Here is a 27,625-nt window from a genome sequence, read left to right as displayed (position 1 = left end):
ATGGCAGACTCGATTGTGTGGTTGCTAAAACCTACAAGTTCATCACGTCACGATTGTCATCGTCGGTGGGCTCCGGCTATCGACTTCCGACTCATTAAGAGCATTACAAAAGGAGGAAGGGAGCTGGTAACTGCTAACATAATCGATGTACTGAAACAAGCAAGTAGAAACAGTACAGTTGACGGTACAGTTGAGGACAGTGAAAGTGGGGGCAAAATGATGAGTCTGAACACTTCCTCTCTGTCGCAGAGTTACCTTCTCCGTTCATGGGCAGGAAGTGCAAGGCCCGAGGGATTTGTGAAAGAGAAGTTACTAGCCGTGGTGGCCATTGTGTGGTGCTTGGTAATCATCAAGAAATGGAGGAAGGAGAAGATGAGGTTGGAGCCCCCGCCCGGACCGAGAGGCTTGCCCTTGGTAGGGAATCTTCCTTCTCTCAAGGGCAGGAACCTCCATGAGAAGTTATACGAGTGGTCTCAGATTTACGGGCCCGTACTGAGTTTTCGATTCGGGCGTAAGCTGTGCATCGTCGTGAGCTCTGCAGCCTCCGCGAGAGAGCTCCTGAAAGACCAAGACGCGATTTTTGCGAATCGCGACGTTCCAACGGCGGCACGGGTGTTACCGAACGGCTCCGATGGGATAGTCTGGGGGGCGCATGGCCCAAATTGGCGTGCGATACGCAGAGCGGCGGTGGGTGAGATGCTGAACCATACGAGGCTGGAGGTGTATGGGAACCTCCGGCGGGAGGAGGTGGGCAAAATGGTGCGTCTGGTGCACGAGAAGGCCGGCACCCCCGTGGAGATACAAAAACTGATGTACAACACACTGTACAACGTGGTGGTGGCGATGCTATGGGGAGACACACTCAAGGAAGAAGGAATGAGCGGCGTGGGGGCGGAATTCGAGGCGGCGGTGGAAGAGGTTCGTGGATCCTTTCGGGGGCTCGGGATCGCCGATATATTTCCGTTTCTGGCGCCGTTGGACCTACAAGGGGAAGTTCGTCGTCGTCGGAAGCTGTCAGCGAAGCTTCACCGGATCTTGGATAGCATCCTCGATCAGCGCCTGAAAATGATTGGATCGGGTGAGGAAGGAAGAAACGACTTCCTTAGGTTACTTTCGAGGATGAACGGCGAGGAAGCGAGGAGTATGCCCCTGTCAAGGGCCAACTTCAAGGCATTGATCCTGGTAAGTAATTTTCCTTCTCTTCTTTCGATCCACCAGTAACTGCATGAGCTCTTGGAAGAATCAGGAAAGTAAATCTCAGGAATTAGGCGCCGGAATTCCTTACGGTAAGCAAGAGTCTTAATTTCTTCCTGGAAGAACTTCAAACACATCATACGACTTGGAGGTTTCTCTAACCCCCAAACAGAACCAGGCGTGAATTGACGAAACCCACTACTTTATTTGTTCCTTAATCCACCTACTGTCAAAGCTTGGAAAATTCTGGACTTGCGTTACAACCCCTTCATTAAGACTTCTTTTGTCCGGGTCTACTGTTTCTTTGGTTCCGGCAGTCATGGCGGAAGAGGTAAAGCGCAAGAAACGTAACGGAAGCCAAAGTGAAACGTGTAAAAACACTTGTCATATCCACAAAATCTTAACTGAATAATTGATTGGCCGACGCAGGATTTGATAATGGCTGGGATTGATACCACGGCGTATGCGATGGAGTGGGCCATGGCGGAGGTGATGGAGAAGCCGGACATCATGAAGAAAGCGCGAGAAGAACTGGATCAAGTCGTCGGAGTCGACAATTCGGTGGAAGAGTCACATCTCCCAAGATTGACTTTCTTACATGCCGTCCTGAAAGAAACGCTACGTTTGCGACCGGTGGTTCCGCTCATGCTGCCAAGGACTCCTTCCCAGCCTTCCACTCTGGGTGGATACACCATCCCTATGGGCTCCAGAATTTTCGTGAATATGTGGGCCATTCAGAGGGACCCCCAGGCCTGGGAAAATCCACTCGAGTTCCGACCCGAGAGATTTCTGACCGGTGACGGAAAATGGGATTTCACCGGAAACAACTTCCATTTTTTCCCATTCGGATCAGGGAGGAGAATATGCCCCGGTGCCTCACTTGCAGATGGGATGCTACTGTATTCACTCGCTTCCCTCTTACATCTATTCGATTGGAAGCTGCCTGAAGCCACGAAGCTGGATCTTTCTGAGACGTTTTCTCTTGCTTTGAAGATGTCTCAGCCGCTTCTTCTCGTCCCTTCCCGGAGGTTCTCCAATCCTGACCTGTACTCGTCTCTTGTGTAAATCCCAGCAGAGATACTATATAGCATAAGGAAGCCTTTTTGAAAAAAAGCGGAAAAGAAAAATTTACTGAACGACGAGAAGATGGGTAGTTAAATGTTTAGGCGCATTTTCTTTAAAAAATGCATGTTTCGAACAGGACGATGACTCTGCAAGTCTGCTTTGGTATCCGCTCAATTTCTTCTCTGTTAAAAAATTTGATTCATTGAACACTTGCCCAGAAACCCATTTTTATTGTCAACCATGGAGGAGATGAAAACAGATGCCAAATTTCTTGGGCTCCCTGCAATATCAGTTTTTACCCGCCCCCCGAATGGATATTTCCACTATAAAAAACTACTTGGTTCTCATCAAGGTTTATTATAATCAGAAAAGTCAAGTGTCTTTACTTGGCTTTCTTTGTTACCATCAAGAGAAAAGTGAAAGGCACCAACACTTTGTTATCACTCTTTAAGTGCTCCATAGAACTCAAAGAACACATAAACATGTTCAAAGCTTTGTTTTTTAGAGAAAAAAAAAATTATTTTCTCTACTTCCTCGCCTCCTTCCATTACATGGGAATGGATAGCCCTTGGATGGGACGTAATCTTCAAAAGATCAAAATCATAGAAAATGTTTCATCTAATATTTCCAATGGGCATAATTGATGTCATCAAGATAGAGGTGATTTTGAGGTAAACATGCCGTTGGCAAAGCTAAGGAATGTGCTAGAGCTAGAGCTAGGTAATTTTATCTTTAATATTCAACATGAATTTGTAGATCAATTACCTAGAGTATACTTATTTTGGTACCACCTTTTAGGTCAATTAATAGATTCCAAAATAGGAGCATAAATGTTCTTAGCTCTCATGAAAAACTTGAGGAGGATTTCTTTTTCTTGAGATCGATTTCTTTAGATCGAATGTCATTATTTGGTTAATTTCAAAAGTGATAGAGTGCAAGAGTGTGCTTGTGATCGTCGCAATAAATTCTTCTAAATGATTTCGGGCTGGAAATAACTTTAATACAATGGATCTAAAGTTAAAAAAAAAAAATGTCGTTTTGCCCCAAAAATGGCTTTTTATCCTATAGTAAAAATCGATTAAATCATTAGTCCGATTTGTAAGTAATACTTAAAATTTTTATTTTTAAGTTGTTAATTACAATGGTACATCACTTTCAAGTTTTGGAAATCTATAATAGTCCAATTAAAGCTTGAAAACTTTCTCAATTCACATAACTGGCTTACTTAGCTTCAATGAAATTTTCTCTTCTCTCTTTTCATCCGGGGATTAGGATTCCAAGGCCAAACCATGTGAAATTGATAGGTACCCTTTATTTTTCACGAATTGATTTTTATTTTAGTATAGCCTTCTCATGGTATCGAAGTAGAATGTTTAATCTCTAGCATAGTTTACTTAATTTTTTTGCTCAATTATTTCATCTGTTTCTTACTTTTCACGTCTTGATTGATCAAAATCCATCGAGAAATCGTAAAGAAATTTTAATTTTTTACCAATTGGATAATTGTTTTGGAACCCCCTTAAAATAGAAAGGATTATTTGACAGTAAATAAAACCTGACCATTTTCCCTCTTTTTTCATAAAAAAATAAACAAACACCTCAATTGCTAATTCCCCAGTACTAGTTATCACTCATCAGGAGGTATCACCTCTTTTTTTTTCTTTTTTTTTATCATCTATCACTTTAAAAAAAAAGTCCCTAAGTTTGGTTTTATAATTTCAGTTTTGTTGTAATGGGTTTCGGTTTTTTGAGGATTAAGTCTGATCATTCTATGTTTTTAGATGAAAAAATTGGATACAATTATTCTCATTGTATAAGTAAATGATGTTATTGTATTTGAAGAAAATATTCAAGGTGGTATTAGTGAAATCAAAGTTGATCATCATAGAGACATAGTATCAGGCAAGAAAAAATAAAACACAGTTAATAGATGGATACATATACTGCATAGTATCTCTGCTGGGATTTACACAAGAGACGAGTACAGGTCAGGATTGGAGAACCTCCGGGAAGGGACGAGAAGAAGCGGCTGAGACATCTTCAAAGCAAGAGAAAACGTCTCAGAAAGATCCAGCTTCGTGGCTTCAGGCAGCTTCCAATCGAATAGATGTAAGAGGGAAGCGAGTGAATACAGTAGCATCCCATCTGCAAGTGAGGCACCGGGGCAAATTCTCCTCCCTGATCCGAATGGGAAAAAATGGAAGTTGTTTCCGGTGAAATCCCATTTTCCGTCACCGGTCAGAAATCTCTCGGGTCGGAACTCGAGTGGATTTTCCCAGGCCTGGGGGTCCCTCTGAATGGCCCACATATTCACGAAAATTCTGGAGCCCATAGGGATGGTGTATCCACCCAGAGTGGAAGGCTGGGAAGGAGTCCTTGGCAGCATGAGCGGAACCACCGGTCGCAAACGTAGCGTTTCTTTCAGGACGGCATGTAAGAAAGTCAATCTTGGGAGATGTGACTCTTCCACCGAATTGTCGACTCCGACGACTTGATCCAGTTCTTCTCGCGCTTTCTTCATGATGTCCGGCTTCTCCATCACCTCCGCCATGGCCCACTCCATTGCATACGCCGTCGTATCAATCCCAGCCATTATCAAGTCCTGCGTCGGCCAATCAATTATTAAGTTAAGATTTTGTGGAGATGACAAGTGTTTTTACACGTTTCACTTTGGCTTCCGTTACGTTTCTTGCGCTTTACCTCTTCCGCCATGACTGCCGGAACCAAAGAAACAGTACAAAAGAAGTCTTAATGAAGGGGTTGTAACGCAAGTCCAGAATTTTCCAAGCTTTGACACAAGGTGGATTAAGGAACAAATAAAGTAGTGGGTTTCGTCAATTCACGCAGACCCGGACAAAAGAAGTCTTAATGAAGGGGTTGTAACGCAAGTCCAGAATTTTCCAAGCTTTGACACAAGGTGGATTAAGGAACAAATAAAGTAGTGGGTTTCGTCAATTCACGCCTGGTTCTGGTTGGGGGTTAGAGAAACCTCCAAGTCGTATGATGTGTTTGAAGTTCTTCCAGGAAGAAATTAAGAGTCTTGCTTACCGTAAGGAATTCCGGCGCCTAATTCCTGAGATTTACTTTCCTCATTCTTCCAAGAGCCCATGTAGTTAGTGGTGGATCGAAAGAAGAGAAGGAAAATTACTTACCAGGATCAATGCCTTGAAGTTGGCCCTTGACAGGGGCATACTCTTGGCTTCCTCGCCGTTCATCTTCGAAAGTAACCTAAGGAAGTCGTTTCTTCCTTCCTCACCCGATCCAATCATTTTCAGGCGCTGATCGAGGATGCTATCCAAGATCCGGTGAAGCTTCCCTGACAGCTTCCGACGACGACGAACTTCCCCTTGTAGGTCCAACGGCGCCAGAAACGGAAATATATCGGCGATCCCGAGTCCCCGAAAGGATCCACGAATCTCTTCCACCGCCGCCTCGAATTCCGCCCCGACGCCGCTCATTCCTTCTTCCTTGAGTGTGTCTCCCCATAGCATCGCCACCACCACGTTGTACAGCGTGTTGTACATCAGTCTTTGTATCTCCACGGGGGTGCCGGCTTTCTCTTGCACCAGACGCACCATTTTGCCCACCTCCTCCCGCCGGAGGTTACCATACACCTCCAGCTTCGTATGGTTCAGCATCTCACCCACCGCCGCTCTGCGTATCGCACGCCAATTTGGGCCATGCGCCCCCCAGACTATCCCATCGGATCCGTTCGGTAACACCCGTGCCGCCGTTGGAACGTCGCGATTCGCAAAAATCGCGTCTTGGTCTTTCAGGAGCTCTCTCGCGGAGGCTGCAGAGCTCACGACAATGCACAGCTTACGCCCGAGTCGAAAACTCAGTACGGGCCCGTAAATCTGAGACCACTCGTATAACTTCTCATGGAGGTTCCTGCCCTTGAGAGAAGGAAGATTCCCTACCAAGGGCAAGCCTCTCGGTCCGGGCGGGGGCGCCAACCTCATCTTCTCCTTCCTCCATTTCTTGATAATTACCAAGCACCACACAATGGCCACTACGGCTAGTAACTTCTCTTTCCCAAATCCCTCGGGCCTCGCGCTTCCTGCCCATGAACGGAGAAGGTAACTCTGCGACAGAGAGGAAGTGTTCAGACTCATCACTCTGCCCCTTGGTTGTTTCCACTTCTGCTCCTTTTATAACGTACTAGGGCCGAGTTGGGTGGGTGGCTTCGAGAGGCCGGCGAGCGCATTAACTGAAAACAGTAAATATGCCGGTTTTCAGATGGAGATGGCAGGATCCAGATGAAAACAAGCAAGTCATTTCGGAAGAGGGATACAAGAGGGACACGATATCTAATTCGGGAAAAGACTGTTTTGTGGAAGGCAATTTGACTAAATTACCATTTTAAAGAACATTAACAAAAATAACCATCTTTCAATTAGATATTGAAATATGAGACGTCCTTTTTGACCACGTCATCCCTGTCACCTAACACATCATGTGCACATGGGTCAACATTCCACATCAGCAAATGTTTTTCCAATTTTTTCATTATTTATTTTAGTTTATTATTATTTTAAAATTTTAATTTTTAATTTTTTAAAATTTTACATATTTCGTTACTTTTTATTTAATATAATAAAAAACATAAATTTTGTTTATTTATTATTTAAAAAATCTTTTGCTAATATAATTAACACCTTTTATTATAGATTTAAGATATTTTTTAATTTAAAAATATATTATAAAATTATTTTAGTTTTCAAAAATCTTATTTGTGGCTACATGTTTTATTACCCTTTATTTATAATAATAAAATATAAAATTAATATTTTAATTAATTAATTAAATTTATTATTATTGTAAATAAAAGGTAATAAAACTTGTAATGAAAAATAAGATTTTTGAAAACTAAAAGAAAATTTTTAAATATTTATTTTTTAAAAAATATCTTAAATTGATAATAGAAGGTGTTAAATAGATTAGAATATGGATTTTAATTAATTAATATATAAAATTTATATTTTATTAAAATAAATAGAAGGTAATAAAACACTTAACCAATAAATATGATTGCAAAAAACTAAAATAATTACAAATATTATATTAAATTAAATAATATCTTAAAACGATAATGTAAATATTAATTACATTAGAAAATTATTATTTTTTAAAATATTTTTATTTTATCAAATCAATGGTAATGAAATGTGTTAGATTTTTAAAATCAGAAATTAACGTTTTTAAAATATTTTTAAAATTTTAAAAGAACTTAAATAAATAATGAATGAAAACTAGAGAAAAAAAAAGATATGCTGATGTGGAATACTAATGCAGTGCATTGAGGGGATGGGGGGTTAGTCCATCATGAACTTGAAATGAAGTGAATAATTCAATTCATCTTAAATGAATTGATTGAACTTCAACTCATTCTTGGGTGTTAGTGTAGACCGAGTAAAAGTGCGCTAGAAAACAGATTCAAGTGTTAGTGCCCCCGAAATGAAAAGTATGATATAAACAAGATAATGAGTTACCTTTTATAATATACTTAAATAGAACATATATTTAAACAAATAATTAACCAAAATAAACATGGTTACTACACTTATAAGTGATTTAACGTGTATTATTAGAATATATTAATATCCTAATTAATGAAAAACTATATTATATTACTTAATGATTATAGTTTATTATAAATTAATACAATAATTACGTGTGACTAGAATAAATTATTAAAAAAATAACATAAATGAATATAATAAATAAATAAATTATTTTTTAATCACATACGATATGTTTTAACATTAAAAACCACTAATTTAATACAATAATAAAAATTAATATAATAAATAAATATATATTTATCAATAACATAATATATGTTTTATGTATTATTAATTAATAATATATTATCACAAAATTTAAAACCATTGGTTTAATTAATTATAGCAATGGGATAATTAAACCAAAACAATTTATCAAATATTTATTTTAAAAATATTTTAATTATAAAATGAATATATTAAATAAATAACAATAATTATTTATAAAAAAAATATAAAGTATTATTTTTACGATGATGATTTAATTTTTCCTAACTTAGGAAAAATTAATCCATTGTCTTCCTCACGGCGCACCTCGTCTTCCTCAACAGCGGGAGACTATGGTGATGGAGGTGGCAGGCCAGCGAGCAATGACAACGGAGGCGGCGTTCCGCCGGTACACCGAGAGGGAGAAGAGAAGCGGGTAGGCCGAGAGGCTCTGCGACAAAGGTTCGGCTTCCCATGCTCAGCGACGGAGGTCGAGAGGGAGGAAAGCTAATAGGGGGGGGAGAAGAGAGGGGAAGCCAAAAGAGAACAGAAGCCAGGAGGCTCTACAACTGAGGCTCAACCTCCCGTGCTCTGTGACGGAGGATGAGAGGGAGAGGCGAGGAAAGCCAACTGGGGGGGTGGTAGGGAGCAACACGTTTGATTCGCAAAACAGGTCAAAATCCAAATTACCAGTTTTTTGCCTGAGTAAATAAATTGACGTGATTCACTTGAATTGTAATTCATTGTACACTAACCCCTTAATCCAATGGACTAAGTAATACGGGAGTAATTCATTTCACTTCAGGGTGGGTTAGTCCACAATGAAGTTGAATGAATTCCCCCCACATTACCTAGTTCATCAAATAATTGTGTTAGTGTAGAAAGAATTGAATTGAAGTGAGGCCGAGCCTCGACCTCCCCCCCCCCTGGTCGCCCTTCCTCTCCTCTCCCTCTCGACCTCCATCGCAGAGCACGGGAGTCTCTCGCCCTCCCGACTTCTCTTCTCTCTCGGCCTCCCACTCTTCTCACTCTCGGCGTACTGTCGAAGCGCTGCCTCCGTCGTCGTGGCTCACTGGCCCGCCACTGAGAAAGACAGTTTAATTTTTCCTAAGTTAAGGAAAATCTAAACCATTGTTATAAGAATAATAATTTATATTTTTATTTATAAAAAAATATTATTTATTTATTTAATAAATTTACATAGTAATTACTATATTAAATTAGTGATTTAATAGTTATAATTAAAATATTTTTAAAATAAATATTTGATAAATTATTTTGGTTTAATTATCCCATTGCTATAATTAATTAAACCAATGTTTTAAATTTTGTGACAATATATTATTAATTATTAATACATAAAAATATATATTATGTTATTGATAAATATATATATTTATTTATTATATTTATTTTTTATTATTATATTAGATTTGTGTGTTTTAATGTTAAAATATTTCTTATGTTATTATAAAATAATTTATTTATTTATTATAGGCGATTCTGTTATTTTTTACTTTTTTTATTAATTTTTAATGATTTATTCTAGTTACACGTAATTATTGTATTAATTTATAATAAACTATAATCATTAAGTAATATAATAAAAAAATTTCGTTAATTAGGATATTAACATATTTTAATACTACACATTAAATCACTTATAAGTGTAGTAATCATGTTTATTTTGGTTAATTATTTGTTTAGGTATATGTTATATTTAAGTATATTATAAAAGGTTACTCATTCTCTTCTTTATATCATACTTTCATTTGGGGGCACTCACACTGGAATCTGTTTTCCAGTGCACTTGAACTCGTCTACACTACACCTAAGGATGAGTTGAAGTTGAATCAATTCATTTAGGTGGGTTAGTCCACAATGAAGTGGAAAATTGAATTAAAGTGAGATGAATTGTTTCCACTTCAACTCATGTTTGGGTGTTAGTCCAAGCCAATTGAAGTGGCTGGAAAACAGATTTCAGTGTCCTTTTCTAAATAAAGAAGAGAATGAGTAACCTTTTATGATTATAGTTTATTATAAATTAAAACAATAATTACGTGTGACTAGAATATATTATATAAAATTAATAAAAATTAAAAAATAGCATAAGGGTATATAATAAATAAACATAATAGTTTAATTAATTTTAGCAATCGAATAATTAACCAATTAATGATTACAATTCATTATAAAATAACATACTAATTACGTATGACTAGAATAAATTATATAAAATTAATAAAAATTAAAAAATAACATAAGGGAATATAATAAATAACCTGATTGTTTAATTAATTATATCAATTGGATAATTAACCAATTAACGATTACAATTCATTATAAATTAATATACTAATTACGTGACTGGAATATATTACATAAAATTAATAAAAATTAAAAAATAGCATAAGGGAATATAATAAATAAACATAATGGTTTAATTAATTTTAGAAATTGGATAATTATCCAATTAATGATTAAAATTCATTATAAATTAACATACTAATTACGTGTGACTAGAATAAATTATATTAAATTAATATAAATTAAAAAATAACATAAGGGAATATAATAAATAAACCTAATTGTTTAATTAATTATAGAAACTTCATAATTAAACCAATTAATGATTACAGTTTATTATAAATTATTATACTAATTACATGTGAGTAGAATAAATTATTTAAAATTATTTAAAATTAATAAAAATTAAAAAATATCATAAGGGAATATAATAAATAAACCTAATTGTTTAATTAATTATAGAAATTACATAATTAAACCAATTAATGATTATAGTTTATTATAAATTATTATACTAATTACGTGTGAGTAGAATAAATTATTTAAAATTAATAAAAATTAAAAAATAACATAAGGGAATATAATAAATAAACCTAATTGTTTAATTAATTATAGCAATTGCATAATTAAACCAATTAATGATTAAAATTTATTATAAATTATTAAACTAATTACGTGTGAGTAGAATAAATTATTTAAATTACATAAAACAGTTAAAAATAACATAAATGAATATAATTAATAAATAAATTATTTTTTAATAACATAATATATAGTATAAAAATACTTAATAAATAAAATTAAAACAAAAAGGTATAAAATGACAACAACGAATATAATTAGAGTAAATTATTTCTATCAACGAGTTTGTGCATTTAACATCATCGACTTACTAGTTTAGTATATACGAACGACAACATACATGTTCAAATGCAATAAAGTACAACCACTAATAATCACTCCACTTGCTAGTTGCTATGGCATCTCGAAATTGTGCAGCTCTAGTGGATTCTCATGCACGACGCGTCCGCATTGTTGTTGATAGGTTGCCTTCGTCCCCAAGATCATCGCTATCTCCATCCAAATTTTCACCTGCTAATCGGACCTCATCACCTCCTCCACCTACCTCATCATCGGAATCATCATCTTCCAATTCAAACATATCATTGTAGTCCTCTTTACGTATATAATTGTGTAATATGCAACAAGCTATTACAATTTTCATCTGGATCTTATAAGAAAACGAGGAGCGACTTTCAACATTTGGAATCGAGCTTTTAAAGCACCAAAAGTTCGTTCAATAGTATTTCTCAAAGATGAGTGCCTTCGGTTGAATAACTCTTTATCATTTCTAGGAAGGTTGTCTCCAAATTCTTGTAGATGATAACGAGTTCCTCGATATGGAGCCAAAAATCCTGACATATTTGCATAACTAGCATCGACTAGATAATATTTACCTACAATACAAAATATTTTTCACATAAGCTAATTGAAGATAAAATAAAATAAATTACTACATAACAATATATTATTTACCTTCAGGTACACAGATTCTATTTCGGCGAGTCAATGCGTCCTTCAATACACGGGAATCCGCTGCTGATCCCTCCCATCCAACAAGTACAATTGCACATCAAATGTACATGCTGCCATCACATTTTGTGAGAGATAGCCTTTTCTGTTCCAGAACCTTTGTTGTTCTTCAAGTGGGATGTTTGCTTTGATATGAGTTCCATCAATAGCCCCAATACAATCCTAATTATATCATTTCAATTAATACAAGTAACTCTAAATATTAATCTAAAATTGTTCATTATATGTCAAGTGATGTTACCTTAAAATACGGATTAAACATTGGATTGTTTAAAATCTTCAAGTGAGTTCGTTCTGAAGGCCGTTTGATGTAATCAGGCCGAAGTTTGATAATAGCATTCAACACCTTATTGAAATACCTACTTATATTCCAGTTTGATCTATCAAACATCTCTGCTGTGACACTATACGCTTGTCCTTGACCAACAGTTAGGAGAAAATATGCAAGTTGTTCTTCCACTGAAATGGTCTTTGTAGGTGATAAAAATCCTTTACTATAAAGTATCTCTGCCATTTTTTTAAACACAATTTGATTCATCCTGTAAACTTTTCGAAATTTAACAGGTGATTTCGCTAATGCCTTTTGCAAATAAATCGGACCACCAATCCCACGAGGACGTAATGTACGTCTATACCTATGGTTCATATAGTATCTTCCCATCATGTATATAAGACATGTCAATAAAATCATTTTTGTATTCCTATTTTCGTCTTCTATGGAAACCTGCAAATACAATCACCACAATCATAATAACGACTACAACAATAATTCCTGTTTCTTCCTAATATCATAAACACAAAAACATACCATGTTCTTCAATCATAACCAATTTTTAATCACACCTATATAAAACCATCTCCAATGCCACACCCACAACATTCATCCACACAATAAGAACACGACAATCATGAAAACCCAAATCTTAACCATAATAAAATTCATAATCTATCAATGATATGTCTTATAAAGTCATAATTAAAAAAATATAATTAAACTTCAAAACAATCGTCCCTAAATACATAGTGTACTTCAAACTATTGACTACATTTCACAAGCACAGTATTTAAGCCAATTAATTCGCTCTTCCACTGGCAGCTTTGTAAACATGTCCTTCTTCATTGGTGTATCTAACAATAGAGGAGCGCGGAACTTCATCTCTACCGACAGGTCTGGGATTTCTGTGAGGGCTTCATACCAATTCTCTCCAGTGGTTTTATCATTTTTAGATTGTAGAGATTGCAGTATGGTGGCAATTCTTGTCATTGTATCAGCGAACATAATACTATCATCGGTGACCATTTGTGGTCTCTTTCTACGACGACTTGAACTTGACGGGTTAGTACTTGGAAACTGATCAGGTGCCGACTCATTTTCTGTAAAGAATGGCGAAGGAGTATCTCTACCTAAATCGACATCCTCGAGCATGTCCACGCACTCATTTTCTTCCTGATGTTGGATATCATTGCATATGTCTTCGTTAGTTTGACTTGTTCTCCCCATGGCTATTGAGTTTCCCACTACCAAAGCCAATTTGTCATAAAGAGGGCAGCCTTGTTGTCTATACTTTTCAGCTTCTTTATGCTCCTGCAAGGATAAAACATCATTTAGACGACTTGGCATAGAGTTCTAGTAATGCATAAAACATACAAAATATTTTATAGTCAATCATAATTTACTGACCTTGATATAGTCTTGCCATACAGAATGACATACAGTAACTCGATGTGTGGTTGCATCCCAACCGAACCCACTAGTGTTGAGACAACTTGTTATTGCTTGGTAAGTTTTCTTCCATGATCTTGTTCGATTCTTGAGCTGCTCAACAGTTTTCTTATTAGTTGTGTCTTCATTGAACCTATTGACACGGTCCAAATATACTTCATGCTTCCAAACCCCATTAGGCATCCTGTTCCCCATATTGACTTGCTCAACCAACAGATCGAGCATTTTGTTGTCATCATCGAAGGTTCAAATGTCATATGATCGAGGAGTTTGTTTTCTTCTTCCAGCCATTTATAATCTAAATCCGAGATGGTCGTTATGGAATTTTTTTTATCTGACAACCATTACTCGTCGTAGTAACTAGGGACACACAGAAACACAACCAACAAATAACAAAATACCATGTGGTGGATATTTATAACTCCAAAATCTCCTCACCACATGGCATAAACATTCCGTAGCACTTCAAACATATTCAACAACATTCTAAAAATTAATCTAACTAATTTCATTGCAGATGACTAGAACAATGCAAAAACTAACTCATCAAGTCCAAATTCACCGAACACCCCTAGTAGAGCCCCATATGACTTCGCAGTCACTATGAACCGTACATCGTCATTGATGGGGGTCGGGTTTCGTTGGCTAATGGACGCCCGTGTAGGCGACTCAGCCTTGTTTGAATTGGACCATGTGGTGAATATTTCTAATATTTGTTATTAGAATGGCAAACCCAGAAAGGTTTGCTGAAAAACTTACAGAGACACTACAGTCATAGTGATGCCACTGGCAGCTCCTATTCCGTCTTGGCCCTGTCCGTTTATCTTATGTAAAAATCCGATGACTGTAGCTACAGCTAATTTTCACACTAACTGAGCTTAAATATCAAATTCAACGAAGAAAATAAATAAAGAATGAAATAATTCTTACCAAGAGCATTGTTTTGCAAGAGGAACAAACCTTGTTTCTATTTAAGATATTCTGTTTATATTATTCTTGACAAAAAGAAGAACACCTAAAAGAAAAGGACCAAAGACAAATAAAACCAAGTAACTAAAAGCGTAGAAAAAGATAAGAGACATCTCGTCCCACAACACCTAAAGGCAAATTATAATATGGTCAACAACCCAATACTTAGACATTTGCATCAAACTTTTTTGTTTTTTTCTTTTTGCTTTCAGTGCACAAACCTTCATTTCCCCATACTCCCGACGTGAAATTATCCAAATCATCTATCAGCTTCTAGTCCTTAAAAAATGTCGGTGAAATTAGAACACTCTGCCGCCCCAGTCTCCATGGCAAAGCTGCAAATGGGAGGGAGAAAGGGGAAGGAACAAAGGGTGAAGGAGGAAGAGAATGAGGTGTTTTGTGCGAAACTGAAACCTGACCGTTAGTACCAGTAGTTTTTCAGGGAAACCGCCGGAGAGGAGCGGCAGAGGGGAATCATCGATTTGATGTAGTACCAGTAGCATTGCACCAATTTCAAATCGTAGGAGACATTCCAGTGATTTCTTGAAATATGCTTGTGATGACAAAGTCAGTGGTCTTCATAGCTATCATCTCAGCTATGAGTTGGCACAAGAAATGGTACTTGTGCTTTCAAGTCTCTTCATCTCATGGGGAATCTCCCTGTTAGGGTCTCTTCATCTCATGGGGAGTTTCAAATCATATATAAATAAAATAATATAAGTTATCCTATTTACCGTTATTTTCATAATATACATAGATATACACCATGAATATCTTAGGGCGTTTTGTACCCAAATGATTATCTAGATATATATGTTTATATACCTTGGATGATAGAATGAGTAATTTGGTAAATAAATGGAGAAATAAAAAAAACTACTTAAAATTGTATAAAATTATAAAAAAGTATAAGAACAATGTCATTCTAAAGTATCACAATTTTTTTTAGAAGAACATTTTAGAATCCTTAGAAAAACTACTTCATTCTTATTTTATACAAAACAAACATAACCACATATAAAAACATATTGAATCACTCTTATGTATAATCTAATAATTAATCAATCGTGCATCTAATAAAAACATATTCAAACAAGTATGTACTCTTCCATTAATTCCATACTTTATTCTTTTATTTGTTATTCTTCATCTAAGCATCTATACCTGCTTCTTTATGCGGATGACATTATCCTAAATGGAAAGAACCTCTTTCTTCTCTGGATTTTTTAAACAACACTCAGTGATACTATCCAAAAGCCTTAATCATCTTGGGCATTCAAGTATGTAGAAGTTCCACCAATCTTTTTCTTTACCAAACTCAATACCTAAAAGACATATTAAATCGAGGAGAGATGAAATCTTGTACACTAGTTACAACAACTCTTGCCACAAACACAAAACATGATTTTCAAAGTTCCCCCACTCTAGCCCAATTCATTATAGAAGCCTGACATGAGCTCTTCAATATTTAACTCTCACATGACCTAATATGTCTTAGTCAATCTTGTAGCCCAATGTATGCACTTCCCCAGTAATTTTTATTTTGTACTAGTTAAAAGAAGTCTTCGATACCTTAAAGGTACACATACTATAGCTTAGTTTTCTCCAAACCCTCATCCCTAGATATTCTTGGCCATTCTTATGCAGATTGAGGTGGTTGCCAACTAACAAGGCAATCTACCACTGATTATGCCACATTCTTAATATCCAACCTTGTATCTTTGTCCGCAAAAAATAACTCACTATGTCTCACTCCACTACTGAAGCCGAATATAGAGTAATGACTACTACATTTGCTGAAGTCACTTGGCTTTTGTATCTAATAAAAGATTTGCACATATACTCAGTTAAACCTTTGTCACTTCTATGTGATAATCTAAGTGCTACTTACTTGGCTCACAATCTTGTTTTCACTCTCGCAACAAACATATTAGCTTAACTATAATTTTTTGCAAAAGAGTTACAATGGGATACCTTCAAGTTTGATATATTCCCTCAGTCAACCAGCTTGTAGACATTTTCATCAAATTGCTTTCTTACAACTGGATTCAACTACTTACCACCAATCCGAATGTTTGGTCAACCTCTCAATTCAGTTTGAGGGGAAATGATAAGCAACAAATACATATCAATACACAAAGATATGCACAAGAAGATACATTATTCCAAGCTATACCAAAGACCATATATATACAGAAAGACAAAACTCATACAAAGGTGGCACGAGAAGTAAAATGGGACACGTCACCCATGCAAAACCATGCAAGGGTTATGTCTACCTCATCCACACAAAAAGGATGATGTCCCCATGCATGGTTCTAGACAAATCCATCCCTACAATCTCACATATGCAAGTCCCACTATAACCTTCCAAAGCTACTCAAGGATCTCCTACAAGTCATGGTCAATTTACTTAAATCCATCAAGGAGGTAAATTATCTCAAATAACTCAATCAAAGGAAGAAGATCAAGGCCAAATCAATCAATTACATGAAGTAAATCAAGATCCAAAATTAATGGGAGAAGAAAGGAATGATTAAACATTGATTTGTATTGATTTATGTAATTTTGTCAAGACACCTAGATGACTCTTAACTAGAAGACAACCTTGATATTTTATTTCTCTATTAAGGGTTTTTAAAAACCTATATAAAACATTTTAACTCTTCTACATTCATTCAATACATTAAAAAATTTGTCCCTTGGCCTTGGCTCTCTCTCTCTCTTGGGTTTTCGTCTTGAATGCATTGAAGCTCTGTCATTCATGTACTCATTCATGGTAGCATAGATTTTCTCAAGTGCCACGAAGAAAGAAAATTTTTGTTGAAAGTGTTGGCACGAAAGGACCCTTTGATTTAATTTTAGTCATAATAAATACATTAAAAACTAATTAAGTTATTTAAATTAGCAATGTGGACAAAAAAAAATTAATTAGAAAGAAAGTTGACAATAAACCTATTTAATAGAATTAAGTCGCCTTAATAGTACATGCAAAAGCCTCACAAGCAGTGCCAAAAGTTGACCGCATGCTGCAACTTAACTAGATGACTTGAGAAGAAAATTGCACCATTAGAGGACATACGTCAGAACAATTGGATGAGCAAGCTAAATGAAGAAAAGAAGGGAAAGAAGGGAAAGAAAAACTAGAAAATCAATCGACCAATTGCAAAAGGATCCAACGACTTGAGAGAGAAAACTCTTAGTTGCAACTTGTTCAACATATAGAATAGATGACTAGTCAAATATTAGAGCCAAAAAAGCTTTTGTAGCAACTCCTTGTACATATGAGACAAACAATTTGAAGAAACGACAAGTAGGAGTAACAAATATTTACCAGATTATGCCAACTTAATCGGGCGAATACATAGGGAATGAAACATGCTGAAATGATTCATGTTTAATTTCATTGGATGAACATGTAAGAAAGAGGAGAGAAGAGAGAGAAAGAAGAAGAGAGGGCACGTTGAGTTGAGAAAAAGATAGAACACATGTATTAATGAAAGAGGAGAGTCATTAACTTTCTTACACAATGTATTTATATAATCTCTAACACTTTAGAATCATACCTAAAGTAAAACTATCCAAGTCCTAACTACATCCTAACATGACATACTAAATCAAAGAACATGCAAGAAATAAAACTGAAATAGGAAACTGCAACTACAAAATTTAGACAAGATCATTCCTCTATGAGCTTAATGTAGACCACTTTCCCTTTTTTTCTTTGAATTGCTTCCACTTGTGAGACTTGCTTTGCATGAAATTCATTTTAAAATCCTTTTATTTTGTGAGATATCCTCTACATGAAACTCATCTTAGACTCTTGGATATGACTTCTTCAACAATCCCCATCAAGTTAGACTTTGTAACTTCAACTTGCAAATAAAAAATCTTAGCAAATTGGAAATTTTCTATGACCTTCAATCTTTAATTATTCCTTCAGTATGTTAGTTCTTTGGTATTCATATTTCCCCCGTAATTGGATATTTTTTACTACAACTCGTGGAATTCTTCATTACTAGTTACACAATAAGGCTCCATACACCAATCAAGAACCCAATCCAAGTTTGTAAAACTTCACAGGTAGACAAATCCAATTTTAGGGCATAAAAAATGAGTATACTCACTATTTAAAGGTATATTCAAAACACCAATTGGGTAAAGAATAAAATAAATGACTAAAGCAAAATGGTGGGCACAATCCTGTTTTCTACAGTGGATCTATAGACCTCGCTCCAAAGTGATAAAAATAATGACAAATTATAGAAATACTAAAGGAATTCAAATATGCAAGTAAAAGATAAAAACTCTCATATTTCCACACTAACGCTCTAAATTTAGAAACTTCATAAAGAACGAGGCACATGATGCAATAGCTCTCATACTTCGAAGCTGAGTTTCTAAATTTAAAGACTTCAACAATGTTGAAGAACAAGTATGATAAAGTCTTACTTGACTCTCACAACAAGAAGTTTACAAAGTCAAAAATAATATACCCTCCTCAATCAAAATACCTCTTTCTTCCTCTACTTGAAATGATTTCCATGTGCAATTTGGTGAGCCATAAAATGTTAATAACAGAGTATTATCATTATTGTGGCTTAACTTAAACTAATATCTTAAAGGATTGTTGAAATTTTAGTGGAATAAAATAATTCATTGGTTGTGGGTTAATTAAATACATTGGGTCTCTATTAATAATAGAGTGAAAACATAAAATCAAAGAAAAATTGAACTACCAATATCTCAATTGCACCCAAAAGAGAACTTCAAATTAGAAATTAAGTAACAACTATTAAAGAGAACTAAAAACACTAAAATACCTTCTTATGCAAGACTCCTTTCTATTAGACTCTTGTAAGACTCCACCTTATCGATTCTTCCACTATGAGATTTTTTTTGTGAGAGCTACGTAATATTCTGCATTTTTTCTCTTTAATACCACCTCACAAGCTGTAGTTACTAACTTCAACTTGCATAGAAAAAAATTTTGGTCTTCAATACTTTTTGGCTGCAAATTCTCCATTTTCTATTCTCCTCCTAACTGATGTTCTTCATTACTGGTCATATTGAACTTTTATTCATAACTCATAAAATTCTTCATTGTAGGCTGTATCAAATACTACCACATACCTTTTTCTTGTGCTTATTTTTCTATTTCTCCTTCTCAAGTTGGAGATCAAAAGGACATAAAGACCCATTTTGGACAAAACAAATATGAGAGAAGAAAGATCACTCATAGCCAAAAGATAAAACTTCAAACACCAATCAAAGTTGTCCAAGTTTGAAAACAATGCGGCTCAATTTCAATGTTGAAAAAAGAAGCTCAATTTTTAAGGCATAAAAAAAGTATTATTAACTATTTTAAGGGTAGGTAAAAAAATCACTTCTTAGATGAAAGATAAAAGACTTGAATCCTCCTCGACGTTGGGCTCACTCCCATTATTTGTTTGTAATGGGTCTATAGGAATCGTTTTGAAGTGATAAAAAAGATAAAAAAATTGAAGAAGTACTAGAGGTTTTTTGGAGGGCTAACAAAGTGACCTTTTGTGTTGTTTTTTACGCCGAGTCGAAAACTCAGTACGGGCCCGTAAATCTGAGACCACTCGTATAACTTCTCATGGAGGTTCCTGCCCTTGAGAGAAGGAAGATTCCCTACCAAGGGCAAGCCTCTCGGTCCGGGCGGGGGCGCCAACCTCATCTTCTCCTTCCTCCATTTCTTGATGATTACCAAGCACCACACAATGGCCACCACGGCTAGTAACTTCTCTTTCCCAAATCCCTCGGGCCTCGCGCTTCCTGCCCATGAACGGAGAAGGTAACCCTGCGACAGAGAGGAAGTGTTCAGACTCATCACTCTGCCCCTTGGTTGTTTCCACTTCTACTGGTTCTTTCCACTTCTGCTCCTTTTATAACGTACTAGGGCCGAGTTGGGTGGGTGGCTTCCAGAGGCCGGCGAGCGCATTAACTGAAAACAGTAAATATGCCGGTTTTCAGATGGAGATGCCAGGATCCAGATGAAAACAAGCGAGTCATTTCGAAAGACGGATACAAGAGGGATACGATATCCAATTCGGGAAAAGACTGTTTTGTGGAAGGCAATTTGACTAAATTACCATTTTAAAGAACATTAACAAAAATAACCATCTTTCAACTAGATATTGAAATATGAGACGTCCTTTTTGACCACGTCATCCCTGTCACCTAACACATCATGGGACATGGGTCAACAATCCACATCAGCAAATGTTTTTCCAATTTTTTCATTATTTATTTTAGTATATTATTATTTAAAAATTTTAATTTTAATTTTTTAAAATTTTACATATTTCGTTACTTTTTATTTAATATAATAAAAACATAAATTTTGTTTATTTATTATTTAAAAAATCTTTTGCTAATATAATTAACACCTTTTTATTATAGATTTAAGATACTTTTTAATTTAAAAATATATTATAAAATTATTTTAGTTTTCAAAAATCTTATTTGTGGCTACATGTTTTATTACCCTTTATTTATAATAATAAAATATAAAATTAAGATTTTAATTAATTAATTAAATTTATTATTATTATAAATAAAAGGTAATAAAACTTGTAACGACAAATAAGATTTTTGAAAACTAAAAGAAAATTTTTAAATAATTATTTTCAAAAAAATATCTTAAATTGATAATAGAAGGTGTTAAATAGATTAGAATATGGATTTTAATTAATTAATATATAAATTTTTTATTTTATTAAAATAAATAGAAAGTAATATAACACTTAACCAATAAATATGATTGCAAATAACTAAAATAATTACAAATATTATATTAAATTAAATAATATCTTAAAACGATAATGTAAATATTAATTACATTAGAAAATTATTATTTTTTAAAATATTTTTATTATATCAAATCAATGGTAATGAAATGTGTTAGATTTTTAAAATCAGAAATTAATGTTTTTAAAATATTTTTAAAATTTTAAAAGAACTTAAATAAATAATGAATGAAAACTAGAGAAAAAAAAAGATATGCTGATGTGGAATACTGATGCAGCGCATTGAGGGGATGGGGGTTAGTCCATATTGAACTTGAAATGAAGTGAATAATTCAATTTATCTTAAATGAATTGATTGAACTTCAACTCATCCTTGGGTGTTAGTGTAGACTGAGTTAAAGTGCGTTAGAAAACAGATTCCAGTGTTAGTGCCCCCGAAATGAAAAGTATGATATAAACAAGATAATGAGTTACCTTTTATAATATACTTAAATAGAACATATACTTAAACAAATAATTAACCAAAATAAACATGGTTACTATACTTATAAGTGATTTAACGTGTATTATTAGAATATATTAATATCCTAATTAATGAAAAACTATATTATATTACTTAATGATTATAGTTTATTATAAATTAATAAAATAATTACGTGTGACTAGAATAAATTATTAAAAATAAATAAATAAAAATAAAAAATAACATAAACGAATATAATAAATATATAAATTATTTTTTAATCACATACGATATGTTTTAACATTAAAAACCACTAATTTAATACAATAATAAAAAATTAATATAATAAATAAATATATATTTATCAATAACATAATATATATTTTTATGTATTATTAATTAATAATATATTATCACAAAATTTAAAACCATTAGTTTAATTAATTATAGCAATGGGATAATTAAACCAAAACAATTTATCAAATATTTATTTTAACAATATTTTAATTATAAAATGAATATATTAAATAAATAACAATAATTATTTATAAAAAAATATAAATTATTATTTTTATGACGATGATTTAATTTTTCCTAACTTAGGAAAAATTAATACATCGTCTTCCTCACGGCGCCCTCGTCTTCCTCAGTAGCGGGAGACTATGGTGATGGAGGCGGCGGTCCAGCGAGCAAGGACAACGGAGGCGGCGTTCCGACGGTACACCAAGAGGGAGAAGAGAGAAGAGAAGCGGGTAGGCCGAGAGGCACTGTGACAAAGGTTCGGCCTCCCATGCTCAGGGACGAAGGTCGAGAGGGAGGAAAGCCAATTGGGGGGGGGGGGGGGGGAGGGGTGAGAAGAGAGGGGAAGCCAAAAGAGAACAGAAGCCAGGAGGCTCTACAACTGAGGCTCAACCTCCCGTGCCTTGTGACGGAGGATGAGAGGGAGAGGAGAGGAAGGTCAACTGTGGGGGGGGGGGGGGGGGGGATTGAGCAACAAGTTTGATTCGCAAAACAGGTCAAAATCCAAATTACCAGATTTTTGCCTGAGCAAATAAATTGACGTGATGCACTTGAATTGTAATTCATTGTACACTAACCCTTAAACCAATGAACTAAGTAATGCGGGAGTAATTCATCTCACTTCAAGGTGGGTTAGTCCACAATGAAGTGGAATGAATTCCCCCCACATTACCTAGTTCATCAAATAATTGTGTTAGTGTAGAAAGAATTGAATTGAAGTGAGGCCGAGCCTCGACCTCCCTCTCCCCCCCCCCCCCCCCCCTTCCTCTCCTCTCCCTCTCTCCAACACCCCCCCCCCCGGTCGCCCTTCCTCTCCTCTCCCTCTCGACCTCTGTCGCAGAGCACGGGAGTCTCTCGCCCTCCCGACTTCTCTTCTCTCTCGGCCTCCCACTCTTCTCACTCTCGGCGTACTATTGAAGCGCTGCCTCCGTCGCCGTGGCCCACTAGCCCGCCGCTGAGAAAGACGGTTTAATTTTTCCTAAGTTAAGGAAAATCTAAACCATTGTTATAAGAATAATAATTTAAATTTTTTATTTATAAAATTTTTTTTTATTTTATTTAATAAATTTACTTAATAATTACTATATTAAATTAGTGATTTAATAGTTATAATTAAATATTTTTAAAATAAATATTTGATAAAATATTTTGGTTTAATTATCCCATTGCTATAATTAATTAAACCAATGTTTTAAATTTTTTGACAATATATTATTAATTATTAATACATAAAAATATATATTATGTTATTGATAAATATATTTATTTTTATTATTATATTAGATTAGTGTGTTTTAATGTTAAAATATTTCTTATGTTATTATAAAATAATTTATTTATTTATTATAGGCACTTCTGTTTTTTTTTTAATTTTTAATGATTTATTCTAGTAACACGTAATTATTTTATTAATTTATAATAAACTATAATCATTAAGTAATATAATATAATTTTTCGTTAATTAGGATATTAACATATTTTAATACTACACATTAAGGATCTCCTACAAGTCATGGTCAATTTACTTAAATCCATCAAGGAGGCAAATTATCTCAAATAACTCAATCAAAGGAAGAAGATCAAGGCCAAATCAATCAATTACATGAAGTAAATCAAGATCCAAAATTAATGGGAGAAGAAAGGAATGATTAAACATTGATTTGTATTGATTTATGTAATTTTGTCAAGACACCTAGATGACTCTTAACTAGAAGACAACCTTGATATTTTATTTCTCTATTAAGGGTTTTTAAAAACCTATATAAAACATTTTAACTCTTCTACATTCATTCAATACATTAAAAAATTTGTCCCTTGGCCTTGGCTCTCTCTCTCTCTCTTGGGTTTTGGTCTTGAATGCATTGAAGCTCTGTCATTCATGTACTCATTCATGGTACCATAGATTTTCTCAAGTGCCACGAAGAAAGAAATTTTTTGTTGAAAGTGTTGGCATGAAAGGACCCTTTGAGTTAATTTTAGTCATAATAAATACTTTAAAAACTAATTAAGTTATTTAAATTAGCAATGTGGACAAAAAAATTAATTAGAAAGAAAGTTGACAATAAACCTATTTAATAGAATTAAATCGCCTGAATAGTACATGCAAAAGCCTCACAAGCAGTGCCAAAAGTTGGCCGCATGACTACAACTTAACTAGATGACTTGAGAAGAAAATTGCACTAGTAGAGGACATACGTCAGAAAAATTGGATGAGCAAGCTAAATGAAGAAAAGAAGGGAAAGAAGGGAAAGAAAAACTAGCAAATCAATCGACCAATTGCAAAAAGATCCAACGACATGAGAGAGAAAACTCTTAGTTGCAACTTGTTCAACATATAGAATAGATGACTAGTCAAATATTAGAGCCAAAAAAGCTTTTGTAGCAACTCCTTGTACATATGAGACAAACAACTTGAAGAAACGACAAGTAGGATTAACAAATATTTACCAGATTATGCCAACTCAATCGGGCGAATACATAGGGAATGAAACATGCTGAAATGATTCATGTTTAATTTCATTGGATGAACATGTAAGAAAGAGGAGAGAAGAGAGAGAAAGAAGAAGAGAGGGCACGTTGAGTTGAGAAAAAAGATAGAACACATGTATTAATGAAAGAGGAGAGTCATTAACTTTCTTACACAATGTAATTATATAATCTCTAACACTTTAGAATCATACCTAAAGTAAAACTATCCAAGTCCTAACTACATCCTAACATGACAAACTAAATCAAAGAACATGCAAGAAATAAAACTGAAATAGGAAACTGCAACTACAAAATTTAGACAAGATCATTCCTCTCTGAGCTTAATGTAGACCACTTTCCCTTTTTTTCTTTGAGTTGCTTCCACTTGTGAGACTTGCTTTGCATGAAATTCATTTTAAAATCCCTTTATTTTGTTAGATATCCTCTACATGAGATTCATCTTAGACTCATGGATATGACTTTTTCAACAATCCCCATCAAGTTGGACTTTGTAACTTCAACTTGAAAATACAAAATTTTAGCAAATTGGAAATTTTCTATGACCTTCAATCTTTAATTATTCCTTCAGTACATTAGCTCTTTGGTATTCATATTTCCCCCTTAATTGGATATTTTTTACCACAACTCGTGGAATTCTTCATTACTAGTTACACAATAAGGCTCCATACACCAATCAAGAACCCGGTCCAAGTTTGTAAAACTTCACAGGTAGACAAACTCAATTTTAGGGCATAAAAAATGAGTCAACTCACTATTTAAAGGTATATTCAAAACACCAATTGGGTAAAGAATAAAAGAAATAACTAAAGCAAAATGGTGGGCACAATTCTGTTTTCTATAGTGGATCTATAGACCTCACTCCAAAGTGATAAAAATAATGACAAAATATAGAAATACTAAAGGAATTCAAAGATGCAAGTAAAAGATAAAAACTCTCATATTCCACACTAACGCTCTAAATTTAGAAACTTCATAAAGAATGAGTCACATGATGCAATAACTCTCATACTTCAAAACTGAGTTTCTAAATTTAAAGACTTCAATAATGTTGAAGAACAGGTATCATAGAGTCTTACTTGACTCTCACAACAAGAAGTTTACAAAGTCAGAAATAATATAGTAGAGTCTATGAGGAGTCTCATGGGAAATAAGTCTTACAAAAGAGGTTCAATTTAAAGGTGTTTTTGTTATAATCATCATGAGTACCAACTCCATGTCAATACGTTCAAATCCATCTCTCATGTTAGTTACATCTATTACTGCACTCATTTCAATTAAACTCTCCTCCAACAACAATATATTATGGAGAAGTCAATGGATTCTATTTTTGAAATCTCAATGCCTCATGGGATTCATTGATGGATCTATTATGCCACCTTCACAATTTTCTAGTGATAATCTATCCATGATAAATCCATCATTTGGCGAATGGGATCTTAGAGACCAGTTACTTATTAGTTGGTTCAATGCTATAATGGTTGAAGAAGCCCTTTGCCATGGAGTTGGACTCAGGACCGCAAAGAGATGTATGGCAAAAATGTGAAATTACTTTAGTAAATCATTCAAAGGTGATACTGTCAAGCTCTACAAAAAATGAAAAAGACAAAAGATCAAACTTTGAATGCCTATGTCACAAAATTAAAAGGAATATGTGACACTTTAACAGCCATACAAAGTCCTACTTCAGAAGATGACAAATCTTTTTGGCTTCTCCATGGGTTAAATGCCACGAATGAATCCTTGGTCACAACAATGGTTGTTTGACCTCCATTGCCAACTTATGAAGAAATTCTATCGATAATCAAGAGTTATGACCTTCGGATAAGTCAAACACTTAAAAAAATTCATTTTTAGCCATGATGGTGAACAAAACTTTTGCCAACAAGTCATCAAAGGCAAAAAGCAACAACCATTTTTTCAACCAAAATTCAGGTAAGTCCCCTAAATAGAACAACTTCACCAAATCCAGAAATAATAATTCTGGTCAATTCCACAACAAGAAGTAGTCATCATCCATTGCCTCATCAAATGGGATTCGGTGTCAAATTTGTCATAAACCCAATCACACTACTGATACATGTTGGCAATGGTTCAATCAAAATTACTAAACTAAAAAATATTCCTAGTGATTAAGCAACTCTCACCACCTCCAAACTGAAAGAGGACTCACATTGGTTTCCTGATACTGGTGCTACATCACATATAACAACCAATCTAGGTATGTTCTCAAACCTATATCCTTATAAAGGATAAAAAGAGTACAAGTAGGAGATGGTAATGCTCTCTCTATTGATGGAAAATGACAAGTTCAACTACCATCATCTACTAGTTTCTTTCACCTTAACAATGCTCTTTTAGTTCCACAAATAAAATAAAAAAATCTCATTTCAGTTTCAAAGTTTAAAAAAATGATAATTATTTTATAGAGTTTCATCCAAATTGTTTTCATGTGAAGGACACACATAATGAAATAATTCGGGCCAGTGGGACAATGTTTGATGGTCTATACCTATTTCCTCAAGAAGAGAAAACTTTTCCAATCATAAAAGAATCACAATCTATGCTGTGGCATAGAAGACTTGGCCATTCATCTTTAACTTTGATTTCATCCTTAGTTAGACAAATACTCCATAATTTAAGTTCCTTTTAGACACTTGTTCTAGTTGTTAGATGACAAAATACACTAAATTTCCTTTTGATTGTATTGAACATAAAGCTACAAAGCCACTTGAAGTGGTTCAATCTGATTTGTGACCTT

General features: G+C 34.4%; 2 protein-coding genes across 2 annotated transcripts; one reads left to right on the top strand and one right to left on the bottom strand.

The window, feature by feature from the left end:
• On the top strand, positions 1-2,426 carry LOC137935379 (cytochrome P450 CYP736A12-like). The gene is made up of 2 exons (XM_068780036.1): positions 1-1,182; positions 1,624-2,426. The coding sequence occupies exons 1-2, from the start codon at positions 1-3 to the stop codon at positions 2,257-2,259; spliced, it is 1,818 nt and encodes a 605-aa protein (XP_068636137.1). The 3' UTR covers positions 2,260-2,426.
• Positions 2,427-4,118: 1,692 nt separating this feature from the next.
• Positions 4,119-6,364, bottom strand: LOC137934912 (flavonoid 3',5'-hydroxylase CYP75B138-like). The gene is made up of 2 exons (XM_068779497.1): positions 5,412-6,364; positions 4,119-4,861 (listed from the first exon to the last, which is right to left on the bottom strand). The coding sequence occupies exons 1-2, from the start codon at positions 6,219-6,221 to the stop codon at positions 4,226-4,228; spliced, it is 1,446 nt and encodes a 481-aa protein (XP_068635598.1). The 5' UTR covers positions 6,222-6,364; the 3' UTR covers positions 4,119-4,225.
• Positions 6,365-27,625: the final 21,261 nt, after the last annotated feature.

Source organism: Aristolochia californica, unplaced genomic scaffold, assembly GCF_029961685.1.
Source record: "Aristolochia californica isolate CCGP_79_NKW_82.1479 unplaced genomic scaffold, dmAriCali1.0.hap1 SCAF_6, whole genome shotgun sequence".
NCBI classification, from domain to species: Eukaryota; Viridiplantae; Streptophyta; class Magnoliopsida; order Piperales; family Aristolochiaceae; genus Aristolochia; species Aristolochia californica.
Note: the sequence above shows the minus strand (reverse complement) of the source record. Positions and strands in the feature narration are given on the sequence as shown.